The sequence below is a fragment of the Myotis myotis genome, unplaced genomic scaffold (genome assembly GCF_014108235.1).
Source record: "Myotis myotis isolate mMyoMyo1 unplaced genomic scaffold, mMyoMyo1.p scaffold_m19_p_1, whole genome shotgun sequence".
NCBI lineage: Eukaryota > Metazoa > Chordata > Mammalia > Chiroptera > Vespertilionidae > Myotis > Myotis myotis.
This window is the reverse complement of record NW_023416313.1, coordinates 180,443,318-180,470,529: the sequence shown is the minus strand read 5'-3', so window position 1 is coordinate 180,470,529 and position 27,212 is coordinate 180,443,318. Positions and strand designations below refer to the sequence as shown.

General features: G+C 47.4%; 2 protein-coding genes across 6 annotated transcripts in view; one reads left to right on the top strand and one right to left on the bottom strand.

Moving 5' to 3' along the window:
* PARP16 (poly(ADP-ribose) polymerase family member 16) overlaps nt 1–22,457 on the top strand; it is a 29,864-nt gene extending 7,407 nt beyond the window's left edge. For 2 of the 5 annotated variants that reach the window (XM_036304847.1, XM_036304836.1), the window contains exons 3-7: nt 8,790–8,927; nt 13,046–13,252; nt 17,191–17,362; nt 18,982–19,123; nt 21,198–22,457. In XM_036304847.1, the coding sequence (XP_036160740.1) occupies nt 8,790–8,927; nt 13,046–13,252; nt 17,191–17,362; nt 18,982–19,123; nt 21,198–21,336 (798 nt within the window). In that variant the 3' untranslated portion in view covers nt 21,337–22,457. The remainder of the gene's footprint in view (nt 1–8,789; nt 8,928–13,045; nt 13,253–17,190; nt 17,363–18,981; nt 19,124–21,197) is intronic. The other 3 variants (XM_036304854.1, XM_036304860.1, XM_036304867.1) reach the window with 3 other exon arrangements.
* On the bottom strand, nt 813–1,178 carry LOC118676325 (interferon-induced transmembrane protein 3-like). Its single transcript, XM_036350055.1, has one exon. The coding sequence runs from the start codon at nt 1,176–1,178 to the stop codon at nt 813–815; it is 366 nt and encodes a 121-aa protein (XP_036205948.1).
* Nucleotides 22,458–27,212: the final 4,755 nt, after the last annotated feature.

The following is a 27,212-nucleotide window of genomic DNA, read 5'->3' as shown; positions in this document are numbered from 1 at the left end:
GGTTGCTTTTTATATATGCCCTGATTGTGGATTGAACCCACAACCTTGGCATAAGGGGGTGACACTCTAACCAACTGGGCTACCTGGCCATGGCAGGATCTGCAGTTTTAACAAGTCTGAGAAGCATTTGCATCTAGCCTTCCCTATTCCCATCCACCATTTGGGGGTCGGGGTGGAAGGCTGTACTGGCTCTCCTGGTTTTGGTCTCTGGCTTGCTCTCTCTGGAGAAGCTGACTCTCCAATGTCTGGTTTAAAGACATGAATCAACTCCACTCTGTCCTAACCTCAGGGCAGGCCTGCCCCCTCTCCCCTCGGTGCCACCCCCTACGTTGTCCAAGTCAAACTCTCCCTTGTTCTTTAAGACACAGCTGGAACCTCATCTTACTCTGTGCCTTTACCCCCAGCAGTTAGGAGTTCTTCCTCTGGTTCCTTCACAATATTATACATTTGCTTTAATAAATAATACTATGGTAAACATCTTTACACATAATCATTGTTTATATCTCTAGTTATTTCCTTTTGCTTCTTCTTTATATATCTAGTTATTTTCTCGAGGTAAATTCTGAAAGGTGAAATCACTGCCTCAAAGGCTAACAGAACTTTCTAAGGAAGGCTTTTGATGCTTATTTCCAGGTTAGAAATGGAATTGACATTGACTGAGGGAGATTATTCTTTTTTTTTTGTCACGCACAGGTGCACTTTATTGAGCTCAGCTGCAGACAGGTGTGTGTACAGGTGCAGGGTAAAGGGGTGGGCACCCGGGCAGGGCCAGCAGGGGGTGGGGAGGACTCGGTCTTCTGCTATGGCAGCGACTAGAAGCCTCTGTTTTGCATCACGGCATAAATGACTCCCGGGAGCACAAGGACCAGGAGAACAGTGAGTCTGATGGTGATAACGATGCCCAGGACCACGGCCCAGATGTTCAGGCACTTGGCAGTGGACGCATAGCTCTGGGCCCCAATCATGTCTCCCACCATCTTCCGGTCCCTAAACTTCACAGAGTAGGCGAACGCCATGAAGCCCAGGCAGCATGTGTTGAAGAAGACGGTGTTGAACAGGGACCAGACGATGTGGTCAGGCACCACTGTGTCAGTCTGGACCTTGACCATGGTGGACATTATGGGCCCTGGGTTCTGGGGAGCCCCCAGCACAGACACCTCGTGTTCCTCCTTGAACATCTCCGGTTTGGGGAGCAGGTGGGGTCCCAGGTGAAGACCGTGGATGCTTCTCAAGGCAGAGACTTGAGCAGTCGGGAGATTATTCTTTACAAGGCTCTCAACCTTGGCTCACATTGTAATCGCCTGGAAAGCTTTAACAAACACTGCTTGCTGGGGTCCCACCCCAGCAGGTCCAGGGGTCCCCAAAGGTGTGGATGGAGCCGGCGAAGAAGGAATGACACAGAGACAGCGTTCAGTTGATCAGCAGCCTAGCCAGGATCTCTAGCCGAGTTCTGGTCAGGATCTCCAGCGAAGTTCTGGTTAGAATCTCCAGCCAGGTTCTGTGTCCATGTTCTCTTGCTAGGTTCTCCAGCCAGGTTCTGTCCAGGTTCTCTAGCCAGGTTCAGTCACCAGGTTCTAGTCAGGTTCTCTTGCCAATTTCTGTAGTCAGGTTCAGTCCAGGATCTTTTGCCATGTTCTCTCACTAGGTTCTGTCTCTAGGTTCTGTCTCCAGTTTCTGTCCAGGATCTTTTGCCATGTTCTCTCCAGCGAAGTTCTTCTGTCTCTAGGTTCTGTGTCTAGGTTCTGTGTCCTGTTGTCTTGTTACATCTGTATTTATACCAGTTGATTCCAATCCTGTCAATCTCTATTCCAGAGGTTAGGGCTTTTCTTATCTCCATTCCAGGGAGTAAAGATTATGTAGCTTAAGCATGATTGTTTGTAGTTAAAGTGATTAATTAACCTGCCTGGCACTTAGTTAAGGGGTTTTATTCCCTCCCTAACTTCAGGGGAAAATCCCTACCTGGGGAAACAACCTTTCTCAGAGAGGTGACCTTGGTTAAAACACATAGTGCCAAGAAGGTGAGCAAACATATTAAGAACAGTATGCCATATATGCCAGGTCCCTTGAAACAGCAAGCATGGACCGGCTCCCGGCAACTGCTGTCCGGGCCACACCCTTAGAGATTCTGTTTTAATTGATCTGAGGTGGAGCCTGGGCAGTGGGACTTGTTTGTTTATATTTGCAGAAAATGTCTAGTTTAAAATTTTTTCTATTAATTGATTTGATCATTTTCATGAGCACCCACCTACTGGTAGTGAGGAAATGATAACAATTAGATTTAGTTCAATAAGTATCAATTTAGGTTCATACTTGGTATTTCAAATTAAAGTTCTCAGTCTCCTCTCAGGTTACCTTTTTACTTCCCTGTTCTCAAAGATGATATCTGAAGAGGGAAGTGGAATATACAGATATGACAAGATATGGATACAGACAGAGATATGATGTGATGTGACTGGCGGTGAGTGTGTGGCTAGAAGGATTCCTCAGCCTATGGGATGGTGATGTGGAGGATCCAGGGGTGGGATTTATCTTTCCAGTAGAAACCACCTCCTCCCTTCCCAACCATCCCAGAAGTGTATGCCGTTCCTCTACAGATTGGTGAGCAATAGAAAGGCACATTTGATGAATAATAATAGTATAGACCCTAACACTTATTCAATGCTTATAGCCCCTACCACTTGCTGGGCACTGTTCTGAGCGGTTTCTATGTGGAACTCATTTCATCTTCCTATCAGGTAATCAGTACATGTGCTGGGAGCAGACCACCCTCCAGCTCCCAGGTGTTGCTAGCATGTAGCCAGGGTGGGGACTCCTCTAAAGGATCCCCATGATGACCTCTTTTGTGAAGAGTTCTTCTGTAAAGTAGACTCTCACCCCAGGCTGTTTTAGTGACTCGATTGTCATACCTTAGCTTTGGGCAAAGCCAGGTGCACCTGTATGCAACTGCATTGTTTGCCTTTCCAGCCTCATCTTGGCATTCTGTCGGCTCCATCTGTCCCTCCCACCCACTGTTACCGGTGTCACTTTGGTCCTGAGGCCGGTGACCTTGGCTGTCCCTTTGGTTCATTTCCTACCAGCACCTCCACCCACATCTAGTAATTATGACCTCCGGCATCTTCCTAGGCAGGATTTTTTTTTTTTTAATCCTCACCTGAGGACATGAGAGGGAGAGCAAGATATCGGTTGCCTTCTGTATGTGCTCTGACCGGGGACTGAACCCACAACCCAGGTATGTGTTCTGACCGGGAATCAAACCAGCAGCCTTTCGGGGCACAGGACAATGTTCAACCAACTGAACCACAAGGAGTTTTTGCAGATGTTCTCTCTTTCCTGCTGCCAGCCCTTCCAGGACAGCAGTGCTTATCATCCAAGCCTGGTGATAAGAAGCACCTGTGGCAACTGCTGTACGCAGATTCCTGGGCCTCTTCCCCAGGAGAATGTGATCTGGGTGGTTGCAAAGTGTCTGCTGGGATGGACTGTCACCACCAAAGTGACACCGGTAACAGTGGGTGGGAGGGACGGATGGAGCCGACAGAATGCCAGGAGGTTGAATTGTCTCCTTCCAGGGTCATCAGTCCTCTCTCTTCTCTGCTTCCCCTGCTGGTTCCTGCCCTTGGTCTCTGTCACGCAAACCACCTCTTTCCTGAGAGACTTCCTTTCTTAAACCTTGGACTGCCCAGCACTGCCCGGCACTCAGGCTCGCTGAGCCACTTCTTCACCGGAATCCTTCCTTGTTCCCCGGAGTAGAGGCTGCAGACAGACATATGTTCTGTGGGATGACAGGTTGTTCTCTAGCCTTTCAGAAATTGCGAAGTTAAAAAAATGCAGCTTGCTCATTTCTTTTAAAAATAAAAAAAGACCTGAGCGTCCACTGCCTGGGTGGAGGTCACTCTTGGGCAGACACCAGCTGGAGCTGGAGTTTGGTGGCTGGGCCCTGTGCTAGGCCAGGGGTCACTGTTCAACACAGCCCTCACCGCTTTCTTAGACTCTCCCCTTACTCATTTTCATCACCCCTCTGGCCCTGGGGGCATTTGAGCCTGGGACCATATTTTGGGACTAGGGCACTGTTCACGTCACTGCCTCTCTGCTAAGCTCTTTCCACTGGGAGTGCTCTCTCTCTCCGCTTCTCAAAATCCTCCCCTTTACACCAGGTCCCATTCCTATCCTACCTGACCTGTATACCCTTCCCTCTGCCTTCTTCCCACCCCCCAGAAATGCCTGCCTTCCTCCTGGACACTTATTCTCCTCAATCCGGTCATTTGTAAATGCCTTCCACTGCCATGAACAGTGGTTTGTAATGCTTGTCTCGTACTTCACCTGACATACATCTTCCTCCTTACCGACAGGGCCTAGGCACAGCTGGTAGCTGTTTTGCTTTATTATGTGGGGGTGGGAGACTCCAGGAACATAGGTGATTGGCTTCCCAAGCAGCTTCTTAAAGCTCTGTGGGAATTGCTCCCTTGGGTTAAGATATTTAGTCCATTATAAGTGGAATCACAGAGAACAGACCTTAGAGTCAGGCTGCCTGGCTTCATGGCCCTGCCCCTGAAGAGCTGCAGGACCCTAGGCAAGGTGCTTGACCTCTCCACGCCCCAGGTTCCTCCCCTTTCTAATAGGTTGTTGTGAAGATAAAATGAGATGACGTGTGCACAGCATTTAGCCCAGTGCCTGGCATGTGATAAGGCCTCAATAAATATTAGCTTTTACCATTTTGCTCTGATATCCGTGCCAGGTCTAGCTGACTGCTGGGGCTCCAGAATACATACGATGGAGTTGGCCCTCAGGAAGCATTTGGGATAACAAGTGTGGAGAGAGTCAAGTACCAACTTGAGGGCTGTGTTGAACAGTGACCTAGCATAGAGCACAGGGGAGCCTAGAGGTTGGGAGTGGTCAGGGTCAGGGTCAGTGACTTTAGGCTGGCCTTGAAGACTGAGTAGACTCTCATGCTGGGCAGCTGCAGAAGCAAGAGAAGGAAAGACATAGGGCACTTGAGGAGTGGTGTAGAGGGAGCAGGTGAGAAGCATGTTTCAGGAGGTACTGTTAGGCAGAGAAGCCAGAAGAGATTCCCAAGGGCCTTGTGAAGGACAGAGTTGCTAGACTAGCAAAAAGAAATATAGGCCACCTATTTAAATTTGAATTTCAGAGGAGCAACACATAATTTTTAAAGTGTGAAGTATGCTGTAATTATTGCACAGGTTATACTTATAGTAAACGCTTTATTTTGTTATTTATCTGAAATTCAAATTCAACTGGGCAGGCAGTATTTTACGGGACAGCCCTATTTGTGTTCCTGGTCCCAAAAGGCACTGCTAACATGCAGACAGGTTTTGGTCACAAGAAGAAAAAGAATCCTGTTAACTTGTTGGAGCAGATGTATTTTTCAGAGTAGCCTGAAAAGTGAAATAGGACTTGAGGAAGGCCAGTTGAGGGTTAAATAGTGGCAAAGAGAGGAGCCCAGCAGGACACACAGGGAGAGCAACAGGGAAGAGGGCTGTCCCGAGGGCGCTCAGGTGAGGCTGCGTTGATCTCAGAGCTGGGAGCAGTCTCTTCCTCTTCCCCAGACTGACCTGGCTTAGCTGACCGTCATTTTGTAGGGCTCTCTGTACCCAGGTCTGGACTGTTGGCAAGGGCTGCGCTCACAGGTGGAATTTGAGAACAGGAGTGATGGGGACGGTGATTGTGGGAGAGAAGACTCAGCTCTGACTTTGGGATAACAAGTGTGGACCAAGAGTAGAAAAGCAGGACAGGTGAGGTCCCAGGATGCTGGGAGGTGTCCTTTGGACTGGGCAGGCAGCAGCACCATTTGGAACACAGCGTCGGGTACCCTTAGTGGCTCTGTATTGCCTATAGAACAAAGCCCAGAGACCTCCGGGGGGGTGTCCAAGGCCTTCGAAGGCTGACCTCACCTTCTGACTCCTGTTCCTCTCTCCTCTTCTTTCTCCACACTCTAGGCTCCCGCCACACCAACCACCTGCAGTTAATTATGACAGCCACCATGGCAGTCCCACTAACATTAGAGTACCTAATGCCTCCCTTTGCTCTAAGCCAGCAGTTCTCAACCTGTGGGTCGCGACCCCTTTGGCGGTCGAAGGACCCTTTCACAGGGGTCGCCTAAGACCATCCTGCATATCAGATATTTACATGAAGAATCATAACAGTAGCAACATTACAGTTATGAAGTAGCAACAAAAATAATTTTATGGTTGGGTCACAACATGAGGAACTGTATTTAAGGGGCCAGAAGGTTGAGAACCACTGCTCTAAGCACTATACTTGTTTAACTTGATTAACTGGCACAGAGATCCCAGGAAGTGGCTACTAATATTATCCCAATTATGTATTTGAGGAAACCAAGACACAGGAAATCAAGCCACTCACCCAGGTCACACAGCTCGTAGTGGGTATGAGAACCCAGATTTGGACCCAGGCTACTCTGCCTGAGAGGAGAGCCTTCACAAGTAACCACGTCCCCATCCACTGCCCTGACCTCACGCTGCACTATCCAGGTCACACAGCACCTCCTCTACCAACGCCTTGCCTGACCACCCCCTTGTCCCTCAGCCTCTACCCAACATGAGTCCCACTTGGTCTCCTTAGTAGCTTGTATGCATCTTTGTTATGACAATGGAGGTTTAAGTCATAATTACTTATCTTTCTTCTTCCCCACCGAATAGCACCAACACTCGTGAAGCATTTACACACCCATGTGCTTTTTTTAAAAAAATATATTTTTATTGATTTCAGAGAAGAAGAGAGAGAGAGAGATAGAAACATCAATGATAAGAATCATTGGTCGGCTGCCTCCTGCACACCCCATACTGGGGATCGGGCCACAACCCAGGCGTGTGGCCTTGAACCTGGAATTGAACCCGGGACCCTTCAGTCTGCAGGCTGACACTCTATCCACTGAGCCAAACCAGCTAGGGCCCATGTGCTTGTTAAAAACTAATGCCTACGAGACATGTACAGGTAATTTTATTAGAAGTCTGAAGCTATTGATTGAATCTTTGGAAGAGAGATGAATAAAGCAGCCCTGAAATGTTTCTCATTTTCAAGTACAGAGTTAAAAAATAATCATCAGTGGTTGTAAATGGAAAAACCACACTGATATTCATGAAGCACCAGCTGCATCCCCAGTAAAAGTGTGTTTGGGAGTGTTGTCAGAGAGAAATATAAGAAAAAAGAAAAGAAAAGAAATGAACATATATAAACCAGGCTCTGATATTCTGCTACTTTCTTTAATCTTGTCAACCTGATATGGAGATAGTGGGCTTCCCATGTTAGAGAGGAGATTGAGGTCAGACAGGTCCAGTGCTTTGTTTAAAGACACCCTAGGAAAGAGGGCTGGGGGGTGAGGAAGTGGCGTGAAAGAGGCAGCCGATGCATGTTACACTCTCACATTGATGTATCTCTCTTCTCCCTTCCTCTCTAAAAATCAGTAAGCTATTCTAAAAAAAAAAATAAAAAAAAAAATAAAAAAAAGGCAGGGGAGCAGAGATTCAAACCCAGATCTGTCTGCTTTTTCCCCTATGTCCAGGAAAGTGGAAGATTAGAAAAATACATGACTGTCCCTGGCCTCTAGGAATCCTGGCCATACTGGGGAGAAAGGAGAGGGGTGAGTGCTGTAGGGGTTTAGAGAAAGGGGTGCCTGGGTTGGTAGAAGTAGAGGAAGGGGCATTCCAGGGGACCGAGTGAGCAAACTTTGGAGGTGGTGCAACCCAAGGCATGTTCACAGATGGCACCTGTGTACGGTGATGTTTTAAAAAACCATGCCAGGGAGATTTGGCTTCTAGTCATCATTTCTGAGCAAAAGCTACAGTTACCTTGTAGCTATCTGTCCGTCCAGATCCCCAGTCCCTTAACAGAAAACCTGGCACCAAATGAGTTTCAGAATTCAGATGCTACCCAATTTTACAAAGGCAATAATGTGGTGTAACAATACAACTAAACTGGCATCTGTAGCGGGCCACACGGGCACCAGCCTAAATCGGAAGGCCCTAGGACGGGTTGCAACTTACAGCAGGGGTTCTGTTTAAGTCCTTGGAGCAGTCCACACAGAGTTCCAGGATCCAGGCTTTGTCCTGAGGGTGACAGCTCGTGTAAAAAGAGGTTCATGTCGGGTGGGTGTAGGAACTGCTTTGGCCGAATGAAGCCCCATGTTTTACAGAGACCGGTCTCTCTTGTAAGCACGCCATAGACATAGCTGCCAGGGCCTCACAAAAAGTCACCACTTTCAGGGAAAGCTCAAAGCATGGGTTCCCCACTTGCAGTTTCTCCCAGTGTAGGTACCGCTTACTATTCTGGGTCATTTTTACCATAAGCAGCCTTGCCTGGTTATGTATGTAGTTGCCATACTTCCTTTATCCAGCCTCCAGGGAAACAGGCTGACAGGAAATTAACTGCAGGTCATTTTCTCATGCTTTGCTAACCCTTTACCCACCCGCGTATATATCATGCATTTGATAAAACACCTCCAGCTGAGGTGGCATCTCATGATCAGAATTAATATTCCTACAGCAAAATGTAACATGAAGTGGGATAAATAAAGATTGAACGAGCCTCACGTCAGTTGAGGTCAGGTTTTGTACCAAATGAGTTACAAAACCTTGCAGTGTTTGGAGCACTTGGAGTTGGATGTTCTTTGGAAAGGGGATCATAGACCTGTACACGTCTCTCCTCTTACGAAATTCATGACCTGGAAGAAGTGCAGGTTGCTGTCTCACCGCTAGAGGGCTCCTGCTTCTCGTTTTGTCTAGGATCCTTGCTAATGGAGGTTTTCCTCACTTCAGCTTGCAGATGCCAGCAAGTTACCCAACCTGAAAGAGCTTCTCCAGTCCTCTGAAGATAAAGACAGACGGGCCTGGGACCTGCTGAGCTGGATTTTATCCTCAAAGGTCCTGACAGTCCACAGTGCAGGGAAGTCAGAGGTGAGACTTTGATCTGTAGGATCACAGGTTCCTAGGACCTCCTTGTGCACCAAATAACCCAGGCAGCTTATTGCAAATGCAGATTCCTGCACCTTGCCCCAGAGATTCTGATTCTGTGTCTGAAGTGGGGCCCAGGAACTTGCACACTGGCAGTGCAAAGCTGTGTTCTCCCTCCTACTAGCTGTGTGACCTTGAGCAGGTTTCTTGGTACATATCAGCACCCCAGTTTCCTCATCTATAAAATGGGGATGCGAATAGTATACTTCCATCAGGGAAATGGCTGTGAGAATTGAATGAATTTTCACACTAAGTCCAATGTGTAAGGGCACATGCTAAGGGGTCTATACATGTTGGGTATCACAAGCAGCCCAGGTAATTCTGATAAGAGTAGGCCCTTGACCACACCTTAAGAAACATGGGCCTAATCCAGGTGTTAGGAAACAGAGAGGCAGAGCCTGAAGTATTGGAAAACCTCATGCTCTGGGTTTAAATTCCACTTCCACCATGCCTGGCCAGTGTGGCTTACTGGTTGAGTGTTGACCCATGCACCAAAGAGGTTGCTGATTCGATTCCTGGTCAGGGCACATTCCTGGGTTGTGGGCTCAATCCCTAGAAGGGGGTGTGCACGAGGCAGCCAATGGATGATTCTCAGCATTGATGTTTCTTTCTCTCTCTCCCTCTCCCTCTCCCTTCTTCTTTCTCTAAAAATTAATTTTATAAAACTGAACTCCACTTCTACCCATAATTGGGTCTTCCTTCCCCCATTTGTAAGTTGAGAATATTAATAGGCATCTCAGAGGGGAGCTATAACGGAATGTGTGTCACTCCCAGGATAGTTTTTGGCATTGACCAGACATTCCATAATTTGGTGTCCCTTGCCTGGCCAGATCTCCTAGGACACGCTGGGATAACAAGGACCAGAGTGTGGGATGGCACATCTGCAGTCTGGTACTCTTTCCTCTGAGAGGCAGCAGGGGGTATCTGTACTGTTCTTCACTTAATTAATCCACTTTAACTTAAGAGCATTCAGTTTTACAAGCTCCTGCTAAAGACGGAAATCCTTAAGTGGCATAGAATTTGATGTCTTGGATTCTGGTGTCTGGGGACATCCATCTGTGTTGGGAGGGAAAATAACATAAAGAGCCCCGGAGAGGGAGTCAGTGGGAGATATTCGGGGCCAGGCTGGACTGTTAACTCTTAGGTGATCTCTGGGTTTTACTTTTGTCATCTGTTAAATTGAGATTTATTCATTCCTCATATGGGCATCAGGCACCTACTAGATATTGCTGCAGGTTAAGTAGATAAGATAATAGCTCCTTGACTTTGGATTATGGACCAGTTAACTTCCATTAAAATATGGAGTGTTGGCATCTAGGATTATCAGCTTTTTATTGACCCAAGCAAGGACATTAGCCTACCATGTATCATCCTATCTAATAAAAGACAAATAGGGTAATTAACCGTACTTCCGATACGCTTCCCATTGGCTAATCAGGGCGATATGCAAATTAACTGCCAACCAAGATGGCGGCCAGCAGCCACGCAGCTGAAGCTAACAGGAGGTTTGCTTGCTCCAGTGATGGAGGAAGCCAAGGTTCCCCGTCTGCCACGGCCGGCTCTGAGCCTGAAAGCAACAGCTCCGAAAGCAACTATGTTTCAATTATAGAAGCTAAACAAACCCCAGATACCTGCTTTCAGCCAGCTGAGGTCTTAGAGTTGGAGCTGCAACAGTGTTTCAATTATAGAGGCCAAACAAACCCCAGATACCTGCTTTCAGCAGCCAAGGCCTCAAGCTGGAGCCAGCTCTCAGCTCCAGTGACAGCCATAGAAGGTAAATAAATCCCAGAATAAAAAAAAAAAAAAGAAAAAAAGGAGAGGTTGGGAGCTTCAGTCGCCCACCAGCCTGAAAACGGCCCTTAGCCCCTCACCCAGGCTGGCCAGGCACCCCAGTTGGGGACCCCTACCCTGAAGGGGGTGCGACCAGATGCAAACAGCCATCAGCCCCTCATCCAGGCTGGCCAGGCACCCAAGCGGGACCCCCACCCTGATCTGGGACACCCTTCAGGGCAAACCAGCCAGCCCCCACCCGTGCACCAGGCCTCTATCCTATATAGTAAAAGGGTAATATGCAAACTGACCCTAACAGCAGAAAGACTGGAAATGACTGGTCACTATGACATACACTGACCACCAGGGGGCAGACGCTCAATGCAGGAGCTGCCCCCTGGTGGTCAGTGCACTCTCACATGGGGAGCTCTGCTCAGCCACAAGCCAGGCTGATGCCAGGCTGATGGCTGCCAGTACAGAGGTGGTGGTGTGAGCCTCTCCTGCCTCAGCAGCACTAAGGATGTCTGACTGCAGCTTAGGTCTGCTCCCCGCTGGCAAGTAGACATCCCCCGAGGGCTGCCGGGCTGCCAGAGGGATGTCTGATTGCCATCTTAGGCCCAATCCCCCAGGGAGCAGGCCTAAGCCAGCAAGTGGTCATCCCCTGAGGGGTCCCAGACTGCAAGAGGGCACAGGCCAGGCTGAGGGACCTCCGCCCCCCAGTGCACAAATTTTTGTGCACCGGGCCTGTAGTCATTTTATAAAAGGGTGTTTTAACACAAAAGAGGATGGTCCTGACCTTAGAATAGAGAACAGTTCTTCCAAAGAAAGGGTCATGGCAACCTTACAGCAGTGTGTGTGTGTATAAAATATATATTAAATATATATAAATATATATATCTATTACATTGACCTAAATTTTCTCTTTAAAAAATTTTATTGACTGATTTTGGAAAGAGAGGAAGGGAGAGAGAGAGAGAAAGAGAGAGAGAGAGAGAGAGAGAGACATTGATTTGTTGTTCCACTTATTTATGCATTCATTGGTTTATTCTTTTTTTAAAAATATTTTTATTGATTTCAGAGAGGAAGGGAGAGAGATATAGAAACATCAATGATGAGAGAGATTCATTGATCGGCTGCCTTCTGCACACCCCCCTCTGGGGATCAAGCCCACAACCTGGGCATGTGTCCTGACCAGGAATTGAACCATGACTTTCTGGTTCATGGGTTGACACTCAACCACTGAGCCATGTCGGGTGGATGGTTTATTCTTACATGTGCCCTGTCTGGGGATTGAATCTGCAACCTTGGTGTCTCAGGATGATGCTCTATCCAGCTGGTCTACCAGCCAGGGCCACCCTAATTTTTCTTATTTAATCACAACCCAGAGAAAACTTCACCTTCTCCATAGACTGTGACTTACCTGTTTGGAAATCACTGAAATGATGTGGTTTCTGCCCTAAAGAGGATTATTGCCCCTTAGGAAATAGCTCACCCTTTTATATCAAGTAGTTTTTTTTGCCTCATAACAAACCATCCCCCCAAAACCTAGTGGCTTAAAACAACACTGATTATTTCTGATTATTCTGTAGGTTGGTTGGGTGGTCCTTCTGGGTGGGGCTGGCTTACCTGGGGCTGGGTGATCTGGGGTAGCCTCACTTATATGCCTGGGGCTTCAGCTGGGATGGCTGCTGTGGTTGGGCCTTCCTCTGTGAGGCACTCATCCCCCTACAGGCTAGCAGGGCTTGTTCACATGGCAGTGAAGGGTAAAGGTTCCCAGCAGCAGACAAGGAGGGGCAAGACCTTTTCAAGCCTCTGCCATAGGTCCCATTGGCAAGTCGCATGGCCAAGTCCAAATTAAAGGGGCAGTGAAATAGTTTCCATCTCTTGATGGAATCTTGGTGGAATTCCACCTGCAAAGTCACATTGCAAAGGGGTGGGAGGAAAAAATATGTGGCCATTTTTGCCATTTATCACACCTTTCTACCTCCTGAGATGATTGTAAAGATGGAATATAGGAAATAGATGTGAAACTTATGAAAATTAAGAGTGATCTTTAGTTAGAAGGAACAATGCATGCTTCTCAGCCTATTGTAAGGAAAAACATCAGAGGAAGGCAGTCTTGAGCTGTGAGCTCTGAGCTTGTTTATAAGTTGATGTCTTTATTCTCATGAACCAGTTGTCCTCATGAACAGAGTCCATTAGACTTTAAGCCCAAGGCTTTAGGAGGCCATGTTGGCAGCACATTTTACCAGCTTCCCAAATAAAATTTCGACTCCCTTCATGTTTTCAAGTTTGAAAAGATCCAAAAGCTGACTGGTGCCCCTCACACTCCTGTCCCTGTGCCGGACTTCCTATTTGAAATCGAGTACTCGGACCCAGCGAATGCCAAATTTTATGAGACCAAAGGAGAACGAGACCTAATCTACGCCTTCCATGGGAGCCGCCTAGAAAACTTCCATTCCATCATCCACAATGGCCTGCACTGCCACCTGAACAAGGTGGGGCCTAAGCCTGCTGACATTTGGGGGGGGTTGGTGGGTCAGAGCGGGTAAAGGGTGGGAAGGGGTAGGTTCCCTAAGTCCTTGCCACTCAAAGTGTGGGCCACAGACCAGCAGCAGCTGGGCACCTGTGAAAATGCAGAATCCTGGGTCCACCTGGACCTTCTGAATCAGAACCTGCATATTGACGAGATCTCCAGGTGATCCCTGTACTGATGGCAGTTTGAGAAGCCTCTCTGAGAGTCAGGTCCAGACAGCAGCATGCTTTTAAAGCTCACTAGGTGATCCCAGTGTGTGGTAAACCCTCACCACTCAGCATGGTTCCTGGACCAGTGGCCCCACATCACCTGGGAGCTTGTTGGACAAGTAGGATCTCAGGGCCCACCCCAGGCCAGCTCCCCAGGTGATCTCTTTGTATTTTGAAGTTTGAGAAACACTGCTCTAGGGGTCACTCCAACAGAGTCTGCCTTTGGAGAAATTGGGGGATGTACCAGGGAGAGGTCCTTTCCCTCCCTCCTTGAGTTTGCTTCCTCTCCTTAGTGTCCTCCCTTTTTAAAGAGTCAAAACAGTGTCAACAACCCCTTCTCCACTGGCACATTTTTAAAATATATAAATTTTTATTGATTTCAAAGAGGAAGGGAAAGGGAGAGAGAGAAAAAAGCATCTAATTTAATAATAGACAAACGGTAATTGACTGTACCTTCGCTATGCCTCCCATTGGCTAATCAGTGAGATATGCAAATTAACTGCCAACAAAGATGGCGGTTAATTTGCATACGTAGGCGCAAAGCGGAGCAGCGAAGGCGCTGAAGGCAGCTCTGGCCGGAGTAAAGGCCTGGGTGCTGGGTGCCGGAGGAAAACCGGTGCGGGCAGCCAGGGGAAGGGAAGGCCTATTGCATGAATCTTTTCGTGCAACAGGCCTCTAGTCAATGATAAAAGACAACTATTGATTGGCTGCCTCCTGTATGACGCAAACTGGGGATTGAGCCCACAACCCAGGCACGTGCCCCGACCGGGAATTGAACTGTGACCTCCTGGTTCGTAGGTCGACACTCAACCACTGAGGGCACATTTTTTTAAAAAGCTTTTTTAAAATTGATTTTTACAGAGTGAGAACACAGCATCGATTGGCTGCCTCCTATTGGGGATTGAGCCCGCAACTTGGGCATGCGCATGTGCCCTCCTAGGAATGAAACCAGCAACCTTTCAGTGCACGGGATGATGGTCAACAAACTGAGCCATACCAGCTAGGGCTCCGCTGGCACTTTTTTGCCTCTCTGTGAAGTGTAGGGGGAGAGTACAGACAGGAGCCAAAAAGACCACCTTAGCAGCTCTGCAGCCTGTGCAGATTGATTTAAACTCTCTGAGCCTCAGTGTCCTCATCTGTACAGTAGGGCACCATCACCCACCCACTGGTGAGCCGAGAGGATTGAGACAGCTCAGGCATGCAAAGGGTCTTCCTGTACTAAGCAACAAGGACACTGCTTTTCTAGGAATTTGGGTAGTAGCAGTGCTGCAGCCTTTCCTCCGGTCATGCAGCACCTGCCCTGTCTGAGGGGCTGGCTCCCTGAGCCGCAGGCTGACCTGTGGCTGATGCATCCTGGAGCAGGAGAGACTTCCCAGCAGCGCTGCAGCAGATTAGCAATTAGTGCAGTTAGGTTTTGCTGAGGATGACGAGCTTGTTTACACTGGCTTTCAGCTGATTATTTCGGCCAGGCTACTGGAATCCCGGGCCTCCCTCCACAGCAGAGCCAGCCTGAAGTTGCCTGCAGATTACAGTCTTGTACACCAGACCTTCACTTCAGTCCCCCAGGGATTTTGCTACTTAGCAGCATCTCATCAGAATCCTTTGCTAAAGTGTCTGCTCTTGCCTCTTCTGTCTGGATTTTCAGCGGGACGTCTGCCAGCTGAAGCTGTGGGATTGTTCTCATGGTAGAGATACCCCAAGCTTCCCACTCTCCTGCTCACTGCAGCCATGCTTGAGGTTCTCGAGTCTAGAAGGTGTATATATACAGGCAGAGGGGAGAATGGACATGGGGTCAGGTCAGAGGACATCCAGTATCCTTGGAGAGGTCTGTGCAGGCTTTTAAGACATGGGAACTCTGCCTAACCCAGCACGGGGCTTTCCAAAGGCCGAGCAAAGACTTGTTTCACATCCCTTAAGCGTCACTGAATTGGCTTAGAATTTGGAAGTCTGGTGCCACCAGACAAGACATTTCTCAATTCCCAAGCATAGGATGTTCAGTGTGCATTAGAGTCCACTCATTGTCTTGTGATACTGATGCTGTGGCCTCAGAATAACAGCTGCTCTGGGTAGCAGCTACCTGGATGTCGCATTGAGAAGGATTCTGAGCCAGTGTGAATGAGTACCATCATTGATATTTTTATGTTGGCCATCCTGGTTGATTATTGATGTCTACCATGGGCAAGGATTTGTTTGCTATGCCTTCTGTAGGCTCAGCTGGAGGTATTTAACCTGAGATCCTTGTCTCTCACCTGGCGTGCTTCCTCATGGAGGGCACCAAGTTAGCACCTACCACCAGGGCGCTGCCTTCTAGATTTTTGGACATTTTCTAGGTCAACACCAATACAAAGAGTAAAACTTACCCTGACCCTCCTATAGGCTTCTTCATTCAGCTGTAGTTTCTGGTCTGAGAGTCATTTCCTTTCTAAGTAATGACTCAGATCGCTTCCCCTAAGGTGTGATCCCCTCCTAGTACATACGAGAATCATTTTGCTTCTGCCAGCCCGTCCGTGTGACCATGCTCACGTATTTCACGTAGCAGGGATCGCTGCACACACTCCAGCACAAGATCCTGTGCTGGAGCGCCCACCCCTCTCGCGCGCCAGGAGTCCTGACCAGTGCTTTATGTACACTATCTCATTGAGTCCTCATCCACGACCTGATGAAGGAGACACTATTATTACCATTCTGTAAATGCAGAAACTGAGACCCAGAGAGCTTGTTTGTTTGTTTGTTTTAAATTCTTTATTGTTTAAAGTATTACATATGTATCCTTTTCCCTCCATTGACCTCTCTCCAGTCACTCCCACCCCCCAGCCAGAGAGTTTTTATAACTTGCCAGCTTGTTGGAGGTATAGGCAGAATTTAAACTTGGGTCTGTTTGGACTCTTTTTTTTTTTTTTTTTTAAATTAACACCCTGTTAATTAAAAAATATATTTTTTATTGATTTCAGAGTGGAAGGAAGAGAGAGAGAGGGAAAGAGAGAGAGAGAGAGAGAGAGAAAGAAACATCAGTGATGAGAAAGAATCATCAATTGGCTGCCTCCTGTATGCCCCACACTGGGAATTGAGCCCGCAACCTGGGTATGTGTCCTGACTGGAATTGAACTGTGACCTCCTGGTTCATAGGTTGACACTCAACCACTGAGCCACACCCACCAGGCTCGACTTTTATTTATTTATTTTTTTAATATATTTTATTGATTTTTTACAGAGAGGAAGGGAGAGGGATAGAGAGTTAGAAACATCAATGAGAGAGAAACATCGATCAGCTGCCTCCTGCACACTCCCCACTGGGGATGTGCCCGCAACCAAGGTCCATGCCCTTGACCAGAATCGAACCTGAGACCCTTGAGTCCGCAGTCCGATGCTCTATCCACTGAGCCAGACCGGTTAGGGCTGGACTTTTAAGACTTATGTTTTTCTCACTCAACCTTGACCACAGGAACTACTAGTTTGCCAGGCTAATCAGGTGTATCCACAGTCACCCTGTCGTCAGATAGGAATGTGTTTAGCGATAGCCCCATAATGATGTCACAGGATTATTTGAGTTTATGCTTTTCACTGGGAAAAAAAAAAAAGGCTTAAAAATTTTGTGTTTATAATTCTGTTGAAGAAAGACTTGTGTTGCCTTGCTGTTCCATTTTATACTTACCCAGCCTTGTTTCTTTTCTGGTGGGCTCTGCCATTCTAGACATCCTTGTTCGGGGAAGGGACCTACCTCACCAGTGACTTGAGCCTGGCCCTCATTTATAGCCCCCATGGCTATGGGTGGCAGCGTAGCCTCCTTGGCCCCATCCTCAGCTGCGTGGCTGTGTGTGAGGTCATAGACCATCCAGATGTCAAGTGCCAAACCAAGAAGAAAGGTGAGTGCGCACTTGGCCCAGAACTAGGCTGCAGCCTCAGGGTGCGTAGGCTCTGGCTGTTGACCCAACTGTTGGGTGGAGTACCCATTGCGTGCTAAGGGATGGGCTGAGTCCAGAGCAGTGTAGGACAGGGGCCTGCCTTCAAGCAGTGAGCAGTCTCCTTATGGTATTGAACACACAATAGAAAAGATGTCACTTACTATAAGGTGGTAGGTAGAGAGTCCCAGGTGAGGGGATCCACCGGGCAGATCAGACGACGGAGCCGTCGGTGGGTTCAGATGCTCAGAGAAAGCTTTGGGGAGGAAGTGAGATGTGATAGCTGAACGTGAGTGTGTGAGGCCGGAATGTGGGCTCCTGGGGGCAGGAAGTGGGACTCAGTCAGGCTTGGACACCTGGTATCAGTAGGGAGCCTGGTTCATACTTGACATTCAGAAAATATTTGCCAAATTGAAGCTAAATACGTGTGTTTAGACCTGTCCCTCCAGGATGCTCTTGTGTGTGCTGGAGCCCTTGGAGGATGTGAGAGGCAACTGAGGCCACGGACAGTAAACCCCAGGCTTCCAGGAAGCAGACGACTCGCTGGCCGCCTCGGTCTACTTCCCTAATACGTCCCTTAGATTATTTGCCCGGCTCCCCCTGCTGTTTTGCCTGCAAAGGCAGAAGAGTCAAGAACTGTCACTCTGGTCTCCAGAACTGGCCTGTTGGTTCCAAAGAGAAAAGGAAAATTGAGAAAACTGTTCCTGGCCTCTAATGTAAAACAACTGGAACCGAGAAACGGGCCCAGGTCTGACGCCAACCTCTTAAACCAGACAGCATGAATATTTGCATTTATAATTCTTAGGAAGTTTGCAAACCGTGACATTAAACATCAAAACAAAACCTTGCAACGTCTGCTGTCACACAGCGTTGGCTTTTTTTAAATTGCTAAGGCTTTTCGTGGCATTAAAAGTTTTGTTTCTGTTTGTTTGTTTAAACAAGCCTTGGTACAAAGAGTAGAAGATGTGTTCTAAGAAGCTCGAATCCAGAATGGCTAATTTAAAATGCCTGCGAAGAGACAGGTCTCAGATCAAGTCCTGTTCCTCGTCCCAGATTATTTTTTTGTTTTGAACATCAATCTGCTGCTTTTCTCTGCTTTCCTTGTTCAGCCAAGTTTCCCCCACCTCGTATCTCTCTTATTTTCCTATTCCTTTTTTCTTTATCCTATTTGTCTTTCTGTTGATTCTCCTGTGTGTTTTTAAAAATATATTTGTATTGATTTCAGAGAGGAAGGGAGAGGGGAAAAGAGATAGAAACATCAATGACGAGAGAGAATCATTGATCGGCTGCCTCCTGAATGCCCCACACTGGGTATCGAGCCTGCAACCCAGGCATGCGCTCTGACCAGGAATTGAACCATGGCCTCCTGGTTCATAGGTTGACACTCAACCACACTGGCCCAGCTTATTCTCCTGCTTCACACACACACACCCACACCCACACCCCTATTCCTCAGCCTGCTGGGGCTTCTCCACCCCCAAAGACCAGGAGGCTTGACCCATTTATATTCATAATTTGCTGCTTTTGTTATTGTATCCCTTACCCCACCCCCAGTAAAGTTGTGCTTTACTTTCCTTATTCAGATTCCAAGGAGATAGATCGCAGGAGAGCGAGAATCAAGCACAGTGAAGGGGGAGACATCCCTCCAAAGTACTTTGTGGTCACCAACAACCAGCTCCTGCGAGTGAAGTACCTGCTGGTGTACTCACAGAAGCAGGCCAAGAGGTAAGAAGGACGGTCCTTGCCCGTGCCCCAGGAGGACAACTGAAGGCTGCATTAAAAGTGTTGCGTTCTTTGTTACCAGCACCCTCTTTCCTCCAGCTTTAGGCCGCAGCTATGTATAAAGTATATAAAGCACTTTGCTAGACAGGGTGAGGAGTGAGGGTAAGGTTATATAAGATGTGGTCCTGGCTTGTCTGGCATGGCTCAGTGGTTGAGCATCAACCTATGAACCAGGAGGTCACAGTTTGATTCTTGGTCAGGGCACATGCCCGGGTTGTGATTCTCTCTTATCATTGATGTTTCTCTCTCTCTCCCCCTTTCTCTCTGAAATCAATAAAAAAAAATATGTTTAAAGAGATGTGGTCCTGGCCCTTTGAGGACTATATATCCTAGTGAAGAAGACAAAGAGATTCGTAAACACAAGTGGCATGAGGGACTGAATGAAGCCAAATTGGCTGCCCTAGACCGTGGGGCCCCTCAGCCCTAGGCTCCTGGTTTCACTCTGAAACCCGTTGATTAGATTAAGCTGAGAGGCAGGGTGGTGGTTGGACACTGGTTGGGATCGGGTGCTGCCCAGCTCGGTCACTTTCCATGGTGGCTGTTGAACCACCATCTTCTCTCTTGACCCGAGATGCTTCATCTTCATCTTTATTTATTTATTTATTTATTTATTTATTTATTTATTTATTTTTTTAAACTCTCTTTCAATAATACTCTTTTTTTTAAAATACATTTTATTGATTTTTTACAGAGAGGAAGGGAGAGGGATAGAGAGCCAGAAACATCGATGAGAGAGAAACATCGATCAGCTGCCTCCTGCACGCCCCCCACTGGGGATGTGCCCGCAACCAAGGTACACGCCCTTGACCGGAATCGAACCTGGGACCTTTCAGTCCGCAGGCCGACGCTCTATCTACTGAGCCAAACCGGCTCTGGCCATCTTTATTTTTTTAAAAAATACATTTTTATTGATTTCAGAGAGGAAGGGGAAGGGAGAGAGAGATTGAAACATCCATGATGAGAGAGAATCATTGATCGGCTGCCTCCTGCACACCCCCTACTGGGGATCGAGCCCCCAACCCAGGCATGTGCCCTGACCAGGAATCTAACCGTGACCTCCTGGTTCATAGGTCGATGCTCAACCACTGAGCCATATGGGCCGGGCCATCTTCGTCTTTAAAGTGGACGTGTTGAACCCAATGGCAGATGAGGCCTTCTGACTCCTAAAAGCCATGGTAGATGCCTCATCCCACCTCAGCAATGTGGTGGTGGCAGTGGGGGGTGTACAGGGTTCTCCAGGGCTGAGGTCACTTTGAGATCTTGCTGCATTGTTGGGCTCTAGCTTTTCATGGGGATGCGCAGCAGGTGAGCAAGTAAGACAGGAAAGGGGATCACTTAATACTTCTCACTCCTGTTGTGCATACCCGTGGTTTCCGTGCTTCAGGATTTCATAAACCAGGAAAAAACAACAACCTTCCCCTCAAATTTGGGAAATTTGTATAGCATTCCTGAGTCTGGTGGACATTATCCTTTGGTTTAAAACCGTCTGGCTCTTTGTATTTGAAAATTCCATTCCTTCCCACTGCTCCCTGGAATGTTTCTTTAGTGCACACTTGGACAGTTTAGATCATCTCCCAGCGGGCCAAAGAGGATTTCCCCAGCACAGACCGATATCTGTAGGTGTCTAAAAGTGAAACGACTTTTGCTAAATAACCTGCCACCTGCTGCCATCTGGGCAGACACCTTGAATGAGGTCATTCTTTTAGATACCAAAGTCCTGCTTAAGGAAAGACAGGACAAAGAAGGTTCAAGAGGAGCAGCTATAAAAGGGAAGCTCAGGATGAGCTCACTGCATAGCTGTCTTTGTACATTTAGAACATGTTCTGGTGAAAGGCGTGTCAGTGCCAGGGCAAACAGCCTCAGATTTCTCGAGCAAAGGAGAACGCACGAAGCTTCATTTCATGGCTCACTCAGAGGATGAAATTCATCATTTCATCTTTGAGCCAGGAGTTGTTGCATACACTTAAAAAAAATGTTTTTCTCATTTTGCCAACATCACTCTTTTTTCCCTTTTAAGCAGGGCTTCAAGCCAGCTGTCCTGGTTTTCCAGCCATTGGTTTACGGTCATGATATTCCTGTACCTGCTGCTGCTGCTCATAGTGAGTGTCATCAACTCCTCCACTTTCCAACACTTTTGGAATCGTGCGAAGAGATAATCTTTCTGGGCCTGGAGTGGGGACCACCTCCACCATGTGCCTTGTTTTGTACCTCCCGTGCCCCACATCCAGCCAGGTTGAGCCTGCGGGCCAGTTGGGGACCATAGGACAATTTTCATATGCCATAAATGTATAGATTGCCTTTGATGATGCTCCAGCCACACTCCGGCCAAGGGGGACCACTGGGCCCTCACTCATAGGTTTTGGGGAGCCCTCCTGTCTGCTCCTGCCTAAACAGCCCTAGGGAGTTGGCTTTTCCATCAGGGCCAAAGGAAAAAGTCCTGCTGCATTTAAAAACAAAGTGTCCAAGCTGTCAGTGGTATGTTTACAGTCTCTCCTGGCGGACGTTGGCCCTTTCTCTAATGCCTTCTGGAAGGCGGAAAATGCGTAGTGGGGACGATAAATCACTAGGCGGTTGCCTTGTTTTGACTTGAGACGCTCAAGAGGAATAGTCATGTTTCTCATAAAAATCGGTGGGGATCGGTTTTTGAATTCCATCCACCTTTGTAAGTACAAAACATTTTCAGTTTTCTCAAATCAACAAACAGCATTCTGCTGCAGCTGTAACCCCGTGCCCGACCATGGATGAGAAAGGAAGGAGTCAGAGTTCTGATTAAAAAATACAAACCTAACACTGAGCAACTCAAGTGTCTTTTTCTAAAAATTAACTAACTGCTAATTATAGCTGCAGGCCTGCCCCCTATCTCGCTCTCATGAAGCTGCCTTGATTGTGGCCTGCCAGGCACAAGTGCCCCGCCGGAGGCCCTCTGCCACCGTCAGCCTTCAGGACAGAGGCCTGCCTCAGTGTGTCACAGATACGCGTGGACTGAGCCTGCCTCAGAGGGGTCACAGGTCTTTGGGACTCAAACTGGGCAGGAAAAGCCCCTGGCTGCCCAGAGAGCCTTGGTTCTACTTGCCGTATTCTCTGCCCCTCCTCCCTGCCCTGCTTCAGCCGTAATGGAGCCCTGTCTTATTGGTGGGGATTGTGGGGAGAGGTTTCTGTAAGGAATGGGGAAAGTAATTTTCTATAATTTGTGAAGTGAAAAAGCCACTATCATGGTTTTTACATTGAATATTGGAACATTTCAAAAATAATAAAGGTATTTTCCTAATTACCAGTTCGCCTTTGTGACAACTTTCAGCCTCCTTGTATGCCTTGTATGCCCTTTTACTCAAAATCGTACCCTCTTTTTCCTTCCTTGTGTGAAGTGGCTGTTTGCTGGAAAGCATATATCATCAGGATATATCAGCCGGTAGGTGTTGATACACTAAATATGAGCACCTACTGTGTGCCAGGCACTAGAAATAGGACAGGACCAAGGCCAAAAGTCCCTTTCCTCATCGAGCTGACAGTCTGGCAAGATGGGCAGGTGGACACTCTCAGCAGTGAGGTTGACATCATATGGCGTTATTATAAAGGAGTTTTGGGAAATACTGACAAAATGTCTTAACCTGGCCTGGAAGTGTGGAAGTGACACTAATAGCACTGCAATGTGCCTTATCCATGATTTCTTTAATTCTCACGACTGATAAAAAATTGAAGTCCCAGAGAGTTTAAATAGCTTGCCCAAGGTTACTTGGCTAGGAAGTGGCAGAGCTGGGAGTTGAAAAAGGCAGACTGGTTTCAGACTGTGGGTCTCATAACCACCATGCTACATATAACCCCCATCTCTGGCTCCCAGAAAAGGTGATGTTCAACTGAAACCTGAAAGAGCTATCAGTATCTGGCTAAGCGGTGGAAGAAGAGTATTTTAGGCAGTGGGAACAGCACACACAAAGACCTAGAGTCCTTAATGGAGAAGCTAAAAGCAGGAGGGTCATAGGAAGAGGATGTGGTGAGAAATGGGGCTGGGGAGGAGGGCAGGAGCCAGATCATGAAAGACTTTACAAGCTGTGGGCTGGGGACGCCATTAGAAGGTTTTTAGCAGAGCTTTTAAGTGGGAGAGCAGATTTGGTTTTGAGAAAAGTCACTCTGGCGGGTGGTTGGAGAATGGATTTTGGATTATTTTGAGGATTAAAAAAACTGATAATTTATAGTAGTGCCCAACACAGAGTAAAACCTGGTATGTTTCAGCTGCTATTATCATCGTCATCATCATCACCACTATTATTTATTTTCAGTGGCTCAATAGAGGGGATGAGCATGCAAAGGAGACAGCAGGAATATCCAGGAAAATAGGAGGAAACAGTTTCATAGAAGCCAAAAAGGAGGGCTTGATGAGTAGTGTCAAATGCTGCTGTGTAGCCAAGATTATACCTGAGAAGTATCTGTTGGATTTACTGAATTGGAGCTCACTGATGAATTTGGCGGGAGTTCAGTGTAAGGCAAGCATGTCAAACTCAAAAGGCTAACATGGGCCAAGTAAACAAGGTTTAAGTTTATGTGGGCCGCAAAAAAACAAAAGATTCAATTTTCATAGAAACGTAGGTTTATTTTGATAGAGACATGCGAATACAAAGGGCTGAAATAAATGAGTAATCATTTACATAAAATAGTAGAACATTTTAATAAAAATTAATATTTTTTCTTGAACATTAACTTACCAGACACTGAATAACTGCGCAAATTAAAAAGCATAATGCAAATACACCTATTTTTCTTGTTCTCCAAAAGCAAAATATTTCCTGTTGCACACACCAAATAAGTCAGTACAAGACTAATGATGTGACAATCAGCTGCTAAAATATTCGCTGCTTGTATTAGTGGAGAGAAATGGTGTGCCTGCGTGTAAGCCGCATAAGGGAAATGAATGCAGCATGATTATAGTACTCAGTCATTAGTGAATGCTGTAGTTTGTTATTAATAATTATGTGTAACAAGATATTTTAAAAATTAAGTTACAAAATTTTTATTAAAACGTTTCTTACATACCGTCATATTGGCTGGGCCACAAAAATATTCATTGTGGGCCGCATGTGGCCTGCGGGCCGAGAGTTTGACATGCTTGGAAGGGATTTGGACAAAGTCTGACAGCACAAACGTGAAATGTTGTGCATGGTTTCCAGGGGTTCTCAGACAGTGTTTATTTAAAACCTAGCCCTTTTTCTCCCCCACCCTCGCCCCACCCCCCAAAAAAGAGGCAGTGCATTTTATCTGACGTGAAACAGACACAGGATGAGTGAAGAATAGTCCTGCCCTCTATGTGCTCTCAGACTAGTAGGGGGCCATTGGAAAGATAGCTTTTGATATGGGGAGAGAAATCCCTGGAATCTAGAGGATTGGAGTGGGCTGGAGGAAGACTAGAGCAGGCCACATGATGATTTTCACAGGCTCTAGGAACTTTTGCCTTCATGGGCCCTCTCCTCAATAAAAAATATTTAAAATTATATTTTATGATTGCATTGGTATAAAGAGGAATATATTACTATTATATAGTAAAATGTCCTCTTCCACTTTAAAGCTCATTCCCCCTTCCCCCTTCTGATTGTAAAAGAAATTAAGACATTTTTGTAATGTGGGTCTTAGGCATATACCTAATGGATAAGCCAGCCCTGGACTTAAGGTAATGAGGGATAGTATGAGATCTCTGGGTACTTAGGAATGGAGAGGTAGGAAGGAGACAAACCCTAAGAACTCAGTTCTGTTTAGCACTGACCCTATATCTAAGGCAGATCCCACAGGCCCCCCCCCCCCCCCCCTTTCCTGGGTCAAGAGCTTCCCCAGGCAGCTGATGGCAGAGAAGACCAGATGGTGGTTCAGTTGAAACCACCTCACATTGGGGCTCCAGCTGCCTTGGTCTTGGGAAAACAACCCCATCGACCCTCTGTCACTAAGCCGCTGTCAGGGAGGACAGCTTTGGGAGGGGTGGCAGGTGAAGCTTCCACAAGTGAGGTACCTGCTTCTGGGAAGTGCTAAGAATCCTATGAGCTGTCAGTTTCCACCACAAAGGGCAGCGGTTTTGTTCTGTGGGCTTTTGGATAAGTGTCCGTGTAAGTGAGAGAGACCAGAAGTAGGGTTGTGGTTCACTGTTGTTTCTTATTAATTCATTTTATTAAACCCCAATTGCCTATAAAACCAGGAGTGGATGAGGAATTTGTGATTTAAAGAGCCCAATTCAGATATTTTTCTTCAGAACATGGCCCCAGGCATCTGAACCCATTCCTGCTGCTAAACCCAGGAGGTTTGTGTTGGCTTAGAATCAGCAGCACTTACCCTCCCAGTTGCCATGGTGATTCTTGGGTGGGGGGACGGGGTGTAGGACTGGATTCAGTTCTTCACATACACAAAATCCCAGGACCTACCCCTCCCTAAGTCCCCTCCATAGCCCCCACCCATCTCCCCAGTCTGCTCATCTCCACCCTGCCCCACCTCCTGAGTTTTCCATCTCTTGGCCTTTGTTTGTTTTTGCTTTTGTCAGTCTCTTTCTTCTGGATGGGTTTCTGTTTGTTTCCGAACTGTCTGGGGCTCTGCACCATGGAGACAGTGTCCTGGGCTGCCCCTATCCCTGATCTGGTTAGAATAAGCCCCTCTCATTTGCATGCCTCTCCAATCTGATGTGAGGAACATCCCAAACAAGTCACCACATTCCGAATAAAGATAGAAACCACTCACTCCTGCTGGCACTCTCGTCCGTCCACCTGGTGAGGGTTTTTAGAAAATGTTTGGTGTTCTATTGCGGTGTCCATATCGTGCAGCCCTGAGAAGGGGAAGCAGCATTTATTGAACACCTACTGTGTACCAGCTGGTGGGCGAGGCTTGGCTTGGAGATGCTTCACTGCAAGCTGCTGAAGGGCAATGCCCAGGTTGTCTGCATACCCAAGTATCTAGGATATGGTGGGTACTCAAGAAAAGTTTGTTGGGTGAATAAATGGATGAAAGGATGCAAAAAAACTTCCCTGCCATCATAGAAGGCAATGATTGAACATCAGTAATGGGATTGAAGTTAGACTTGAGAGCAAATGCCTTGGCAGGGCGGTGTGGGTGGCTGAAGGTTTTAGAGAGGGCTGTAAACGTCTGCTGTTTGATTGCAGGGAGTCCCATGTGCTTTCTGTCACCAGAAGTACCTTTGGGAATCGTGGAGGGTGGGCAGGACAGAGCCTTTGTTTCGCTGACAAGGCTCAGTCTTAAAATGCAAACGGTCCTGAGAGAGGTTAAACTGTTGATCTCATGGTTCTTCAAGACTGATGACAGCCTTTCCTAAGAACAGGTTGTAGTAATGAGTGTGAGAGAGAGTAAGAAACGCTGGAGATTCAAAGGTAAGAGGATTTTTGACCTTGCAAGGGGGTGAGAGGAGAAAAGGAAGGCTGGGGTCACTGGAGTCAAACTCTCAATACCAGGAGCTGCAAAATGGGCTCCCTTCCCAGGCTAAGCGTGTTAGCTCTGCTGTGTCCCATAGGCAGAGGGCACCTGGGATGCTGGCAGTGAGACCATGGGAAGTCTTCCCTGATGCCCACACTGTTAGCAGGAGCTCTGGGTTCAGCTCCAATTACCTTTATTTTAAAAAAAAAAATTTTTTTTAAAATATATTTTTTATTGATTTCAGAAGAACGAGAGGGAGAGAGAGATGGAAACATCAATGATGGGAGAGAATCATCGATCAGCTGCCTCCTACACGCCCAACACTGGGGATCGAGCCCGCAAACCGGGCATGTGCCCTTGACTGGAATCAAACCCAGAACCCTTCAATCTGCAGGCTGACACTCTATCCACTGAGCCAAACCAGCTAGGGCTCCAGTTACCTTAATAGCCCCATCACTGTAGACCCAGCAGAGGCACACAGGGCACTGAATATGGGGCAGGGAGGGCGGCCCCTCCCTGGCACCCCGCCCCTTCGTTGCCTGCTCAGAGCTCAGACCATCAGCCTGCTCTGATTAAATTGACTTCTTTGAGCCTCACATCTAGGAGCAGCCAAATCCCCCTGATTGTCTGAGATGTT

What these genes read in the sequence shown, in the direction of transcription:
- LOC118676325 (XM_036350055.1), bottom strand. Translation starts at nt 1,178, where the DNA reads ATGTTCAAGGAGGAACACGAGGTGTCTGTGCTGGGGGCTCCCCAGAAC.